Source organism: Sinocyclocheilus rhinocerous, unplaced genomic scaffold (genome assembly GCF_001515625.1).
Source record: "Sinocyclocheilus rhinocerous isolate Xijiao unplaced genomic scaffold, SAMN03320098_v1.1 scaffold140, whole genome shotgun sequence".
Taxonomy (NCBI): Eukaryota; Metazoa; Chordata; class Actinopteri; order Cypriniformes; family Cyprinidae; genus Sinocyclocheilus; species Sinocyclocheilus rhinocerous.
The window spans coordinates 3,213,363-3,220,436 of NW_015642053.1; the positions used below are offsets into that span (position 1 = coordinate 3,213,363).

Genomic DNA, 7,074 nt, shown 5'->3' on the forward strand with positions numbered 1-7,074 from the left:
GGAAAAATTGAAATCGCATCATATGACCCCTTTAATTAGTGACACTTAGCCTGCATTTTAAAATCTTTATTTGAATGTGGCAATTAAAATTTTTATTTTAAAACCTTTATTTGAATATGGCAACATTGAATATGGCAAGCAACAGCTGTTCTCGCGTCCAGTTTTTTTTTTTGTACATTTTCATGTATTACTATCGGCCATGATTATTCTACTCTAATTAAAAGGCTGTTTATATGCATATTCATTAATTGTTTACCATACATGTAAGAGGCTGACAATTAGCTGAACATATACTTGTTTAATTAGTGACACTTAGCCTGCATTTTAAAATCTTTATTTGAATGTTGCAACATTTTTATTTTTAAACCTTTATTTGAATATGACAACATAATACCGTGCTCTACAATATTTCTATGAATAAATCTCTGACAGAGACCCCTCCCCTCTCAGCCAATCACTGTGTGCATAGTTAGTAAGCACGCTGACATCATCCATAGCAACGAGGTCAACCCTGCCCTTACTCTTAGCTTAAGACTTCTCTCTATTCCTTAGTAAAAGTTTGTCTCAGCAGCTTTGTGAATAGGGTTTAAGAGAAAACTCTTAGCTAAAAACTTTTACTGCTATTTAGGAGAACTCTTAGTGGTCAGATATGAATACGGGCCTAGGTCTAGAAATCACACTTTTAAAATGAGGCTTTCTCATATATCCAGGTTTTTCAAAAACAAATCTGTTTTTGAGAGGGTGAAAAAATATATCTTTATTTTTAGTTGTTTTAACTTATTTTAAATCATTTTAAGTCATCTTGAGGCTTTAGAAATTTGCTGAGGCCCCCTAGTGGGGTCTCCTGGGTGCTTTGCAGGTGATAGTCCTAGATTGCATATTTAGAACTTGGTGTTTGAAGCTTCACAAGGAATGAAAGATAGCACAAATATGCATATGCATGCACACCTGATATTACATAACACAAATAAGTCTCGGGACATCTGAACAGCTTGAACACCTGGAAAGCTCTTCATAGTCAGCTGTAACGTTAGCTGTCCCTGGGCTCTGGGCCTCAGAGTTGATTTGCATCTGCCATAGTTTTCTCTCAGGCATTGCACTCTAATGTATCCCAGTGGTCTCTTCCATTCTCATGATAATGAGCACAAGAGAAAGTAGCCTTTGCTGTGCTATAATTTTATCACGTGGGATATCAGTGCATGTGCTATCTTCACCTGATCATTTTACATCAGCGCTAGTAATTAGCTAATTTTGGCTGTGTGTATGTTTTGATCTTATAAAACAGTTATTTATAAAAGACATGCTCATTTTATTTCTCTGTACCATCACCTTACTTTGTTAAACTAAAAAATGGTTGGTTATGTTTAAGGCCTAACATTCTCTTTTTACAACACAGCAAAAATCATATTCTTAAGGAGTATATTTATCAAAAAGCAAAGTAAAAACATCCTTAGAACAAGATAAATTAAACTGATTGTCTTAACTACACTAAAAAATATTTTTCGAAATATAAAATGAAGATTAAAAAGAAATAGTATTTTAGTCTTTCTACTTTAAAATTTAATGTTAAATTTAATGTATCACCTGATTTGTGATTATTTGTGAAGTTTACTGACAATTTCTGAGTGAAAATTATTTCCACACCATTTCTTAGTATATGTAGGATATTTAGTGAAAAAGTAAAAAATACAAAATAAAACGACAAAATATTCAAGATATATTCTCTATTATCTCAATATTCTATATTCTTAATACTTTACACAGTTTTGCTCATTATATAAATTTAAAATGTTTAGAAATGTTGATATTTTTATAGAATGTCCTTAAAACATGATAAATAAAATGAAAAACAAGTCAAAATACTAAATATTCTGTGTGTGTGTGTGTGTGTACACGCACACACACACACACACACACACATGTTAGGTTTCTGTGAATTGTAGGGACTTTCCATAGACTACTATTGTTTTTATACTGACCACACAATATTTTCTATCCCCTAACACAATCCTAACCCTAACCCTACCCCTTACAGAAAACCTGTTTGCATTGGTTACACTTTAAGATAAACATCAGTGTATTTAATTATTTTTCACCGTAGGCCAGTCCCCACAATGTCAAAAATTTCAGGTTTTACTATCCTTGTGGGGACATTTGGTCCCTACAATGCAGGATAAACAGGAACACACACATACAGACACACACATTTATACATATAAATAACCAAAACAAGACAGAGATGCTGATACTTAATAAACATTTATAAAGAATGTAGAGTATTTCATGATTTAATGACTATTTTATGATTTGAAATATAATGTTATACTAATATTAAAATATAACTGTCTACTCCACATCATAATAAACCCTGCTCTTTATATATGAACACAGTGTCTCATGGGGTTTGAAACACATCTGTCTACAAGAACTTCCACACAGAGATTAAGTTTTAATTATGTTAAAACTGTTGACATCACTGTGACCAAACTGAACCGGCTGACCATGTATTCATGATTCATACACATGAAGAAAGGCTAAACAGGGATACTTGCCTGTCCTCAAATTTAAGGAGACACACTGTCTGAGGATAAATGCTGCTTCTCTAAATGCCCTGCTTTCCTTAGAGGCTGAAACACAATCTCTGTGAATGGCACATCCTTTGACTATCAGATTTTGTGTGCTTGTCTTCAGTCTTCTTACCTTATCCGGGGGCCCATCTTGATCTATACAGGCCCCATCTATACATTCAGCACCGTATGCTTGATTACGGAAATCTTAAAGGCTCTTTGTAGGCCCATTCCCCAGTGTGATGTTTTTGGGGTGTGTGACAGTGCCAGTTCATGGGTGATGACTTGGGTGGTATATTTCGGATCTAAGTGCTCCTGCCGCCATGAATCGTTATCAGTCTGACTCGGGGTTCCGGAAAAAGCTTGTTTCCTGACCTGCATTGCATTGTAAGTGCCTGTAAAGGGTTGCGGGTTGTCTATACCACAATGCTGTGTCATTGTTATGACATTTTGCTCTTTTTTTTTTGCACTCTACAGAAATGGAAATGATCCGTATGTGAAATTGATAAACTTCTTGGAATCTTAAAGGAATAGTTCACCTGAATATAAAATTTGTTGAAAATGTACTCACTCTCAGGCCCCTTAGGTCATCATAAATGAGTTTCTTCATCGGAGCAGATTTGGAGAAATTTAGCTCTACATTAAGATTATACTTGCTCACCAGTGGATACTCTGCAGTGAATGAGTGCCATCAGAATGAGAGTTCAAATAGCTGATAAAAACATTACAAACGTAGCTTTTCACTTCACAAGACATTAATTAATGGACTTTAGTCATATGAATTACTTGTAGATTATTGTGATAAATCCATCATTAAGAAACTTTTAACATCAAACCATTGCTTCTGGCTATAATATTGTTGTGATGTTTTTATCAGCTGTTTGGACTCTCATTCTGACGGCAGCCATTCACTGCAGAGGATCCACTGGTGAGCAAGTAATGTAATGCTAAATTTCTCCAAATGTCTTCTGAAGAAGAAACTACCTCATCTAAATCTTGGATGGCCTAAGGGCGAGTACATTTTCAGCAGATTTAAATTTTTGGGTGATCTTTATCCTTTAATGTTGCCCATTACTGTCCTTTCCCTCAAGATAAACAGCATGAAGATTGTGCACAGCTGTATTACTGTTTTGGCTAAGCTCAATGAGACTGACCTTAATGACACTGTGCCTCTTTAAGAGGCAGTCTGGCACTACTAGGGCGCATTAGATAACTACTGATGGCAATCCACTGATCAGCATGGCCACCTGGCAGAGAGACGAGAAGTATTACATAACCTGAAATGAGTGTAAATTGGAAGCTAATTTTCAAACTCTCTAAGAAAGATGCCCATTTCTATTAGATCTTCAAGTAGAAACCAGAATTTGCAGGTAGGAATTAACTTTGACAACATAGAGTTCCTATATCAGAAACTCATATGAAGGGCTGAAATGTTGCTGGGAGTTTAATTTTATGTGAAATGAAGTAGTATTGGACGAAATTACCATGTTTTTGATTAAAGCTGAGAAAATGGTCTTCCCCTTGAGACACACTGGTCATTTAAAAGTCAATGTCTGGCCAACACAGAGCTTTTGTGCTTTCCTTCACAATGCTATCACCAAAAGTCCTCACCAGACTGGCTGACCAAAGAAGCGAGGGGGGTTACTGCCTACCTGTGGACCTATAAAGCAGCTCTTGTGCCGACTTCAATGAACTCTGCTTTTAGGATTTATCATAATTTACCTGCAGAAGAACTGCACAGGAACCATGCAAACCTTCTGCTAGAGACCTGAGCCAACACTTCTTCTGGATTCAGCATTGGGATGGTACGAACATTAATTCTAAATCAAATATTATGGTGCTTTTGTATTGAAAATAATCACGTTAGCATTAAATATAGACAATTCAGGTCATGAGTGAGCTTGTATCATGTATAAAATCTTGAACAGAGACATTTTAGGTAAATGTAACAGTGCACTCTTTGTTCAGTGTTATGAAATGGCAGCTGTTGGTGTAATCTTCATTCTCCTACCCATGACATGGGCCTGTGCCCCTCAGAAAGCTGGTAAATGCATCATATTTTTAAGATCTCCTCTCATTGTGGATCAAAAGGCTGTGTATTTGTTGTTGGCATGATTTAACTGGCTAGATAATCCTGACAGACCAATTTGTCATCTGTTTCAGATTACGTCATGGTGTCATGTTTTCCCAATGCCATCATTGCAAACGTGCCAGAATGTCCATATGGATGGGAGATTGGCCAGCTGTCACTGGGCGGCGTGTGCTACGCTGGCATTAACACTCCGGGCTTCTATCGTTTCACCATCCCAGACCTGACTCCAAAGAATCACTCGTACTGCGGCACCCTGTCTGAGGTGAGCTGTTTGATTGGTTTAATGTATCCTAACTATTATTTAATCAGAAAAAGAGCTAAAAATTGTTTGGCTTCTATCTTCTTCTCAGTATGTAGGAGGTAAAGACCCACGGTACATATTCTACAACTCAATAGTATCTAACGACTCCTCTCTCACTGTCCGGAACCAGCCCGTCAACTACACATTCAGTTGCACCTATAAAGCGGCTTATCTGGTCAACAATGCTGTTTTTAGCCAAAGGTAGATCCCGTTACACTGACGTCAAGTCCAGTAGGTGTAGATTTCATAGAGCCTGTGCATTCTGACCGTTGACTTGCAGCGTCTTTACTAAACCCTCTGCTTCTTCCAGAGTGGCAACAGTTTATGTCAACAACGGGAGTTTAGGTTCTTTTAAGTCTCAGTTGTCTATGAATGTGTTCACAGTGAGTACTTACACTTTCCTTAAAAGTGTCCAGTGATGACGAATATACAAAAGGGAAATTTCCTTTCCATTTTATTTGTGCGATTTTGTATAAAGGATATTTTTTCCCAACAATTACTGAAAATGCCTTAGTAAGTATATGATAAAATAATATAAAATAAATTTTAAAAAATGTAGTATTGTATTTTTATTATATTATATTTGTTATTATATTATATTTATTATTATATATTTGTAAAATAAAATAAATAATATTTATTTTTGTTTTACAAATTTATTAATGATATATAACACTGAATGTGTTTTTTTTTTAACTTTGGGGTTTGTAGAACTCAAAGTTCCTCTATGCAAAAGATGCACCATATGTGATTGACACATCAGAGATCGGATCTGAGGTGTTCATTGGCATTGAAGCAAAAGGACTTAGTAATCGGTGAGTTGCTCAAAAGAAAGTTGTGTAATTTGATCAAATACACAGATAGTCAGTGTAAAAGACTCTCTATTTAATGTCTATAGATTCAAAGTAGTAATAACAAATTGCTGGGCAACACCTACTCCATATTCAACAGACAGGAAACGGTGGACTTTAATTCTGAACAGGTAAGGTTTTATTGTCAGTTCAAACATAATAGATGTTACTGTGATTCAATACTGCTCACATGTATTTGCCCTTGGTTGACAGCTGCTCTTTAGACAACACAGTCACCATATTTGACAATGCCAAAGACAGTCGGTCCATGTTCAAGTTCAACTCGTTCCGCTTCCAGCGGCTAGAGAAAGTTTCCACCGTGTGGCTCCACTGTGAGGTCCAAGTATGTGATGGGGAGAAGCTATTCTGTCAGCCGGTGAGTATCAGTATCAATTTAATGCTGTTGTAGTTTCAAATAGATTTCTGGCTCCATTGAGACTCCTCTTAACTCTGTCCAAGACTCCATGTACATCAAGAAGCACTGAATTTGAACCTGATCCAACTGGAGGGATCCTGACCATGGAGTTTCAAGTCAGAGGTATTTAACATTTTTACTTCTGCATGATTCCAATTTGATATTCAATAACATGTATTTAAAACCTCATAACTCTGTTTACAGCACAACACTCCTCTAGTTATATTCATCCTGCAGGTAAGTTAGAACTATCAATGCAATGCAAGACACATGATTTTCATATATTGATATATTGTTTTTAAGTACACCACAGTTTTACAGCATTACAGCTGATTTTATATTCATTAAAAATCCTTTTTTCAGATTTTTTATTTTATTTTAAATTATCTATGCTAAATATATATAATATAAATAATGCTAAATATTTCCTGTTCTTATTCTTCTATTTTACAGGCCCATTTCTGTGTCTGCTGTCCATATTTCTACTGAATGAATATTTAGGATACTTCAGTTGGTAATGGGGCCAGATGTGGGTCATTCAAATGCAATGAATCATGCTTTTGCACTCATACAATTACATACAAATATTTCAAAATAGACACGCATGCATGCATACACCCACACACAGCAACCATACGTGTCTCAGGGAGTGTATCGACACATTCCTTTAAATGTTCACTTGCATTTTTTTTTTATTATTTTTTTTACAGTTTTTTATTTGGGTATTCCTTGCATGAATATTGGTAGAACGAGAAAATAATCTCTGAAGCAAGTATTATCAATTGTTAATCTTTAGTTTAACAGAAAGAGACATATTCTTGTTTTTATCTTGTTTGCATGTAAAAATA

At 35.6% G+C, this 7,074-nt stretch overlaps 1 protein-coding gene across 2 annotated transcripts in view; it reads left to right on the forward strand.

Annotated features, from left to right (window-relative positions):
• The window catches only part of LOC107755437 (beta-tectorin-like), a 10,431-nt gene extending 3,540 nt beyond the window's left edge, over window positions 1–6,891 (forward strand). For both annotated transcript variants that reach the window (XM_016572220.1, XM_016572221.1), the window contains 11 exons: window positions 4,273–4,372; window positions 4,536–4,611; window positions 4,731–4,921; window positions 5,010–5,161; window positions 5,271–5,343; window positions 5,672–5,775; window positions 5,859–5,942; window positions 6,025–6,187; window positions 6,271–6,349; window positions 6,431–6,463; window positions 6,680–6,891. In XM_016572220.1, the coding sequence (XP_016427706.1) occupies window positions 4,370–4,372; window positions 4,536–4,611; window positions 4,731–4,921; window positions 5,010–5,161; window positions 5,271–5,343; window positions 5,672–5,775; window positions 5,859–5,942; window positions 6,025–6,187; window positions 6,271–6,349; window positions 6,431–6,463; window positions 6,680–6,744 (1,023 nt within the window). In that variant the 5' untranslated portion in view covers window positions 4,273–4,369 and the 3' untranslated portion in view covers window positions 6,745–6,891. The remainder of the gene's footprint in view (window positions 1–4,272; window positions 4,373–4,535; window positions 4,612–4,730; window positions 4,922–5,009; window positions 5,162–5,270; window positions 5,344–5,671; window positions 5,776–5,858; window positions 5,943–6,024; window positions 6,188–6,270; window positions 6,350–6,430; window positions 6,464–6,679) is intronic.
• The last annotated feature ends 183 nt before the right edge of the window (window positions 6,892–7,074 follow it).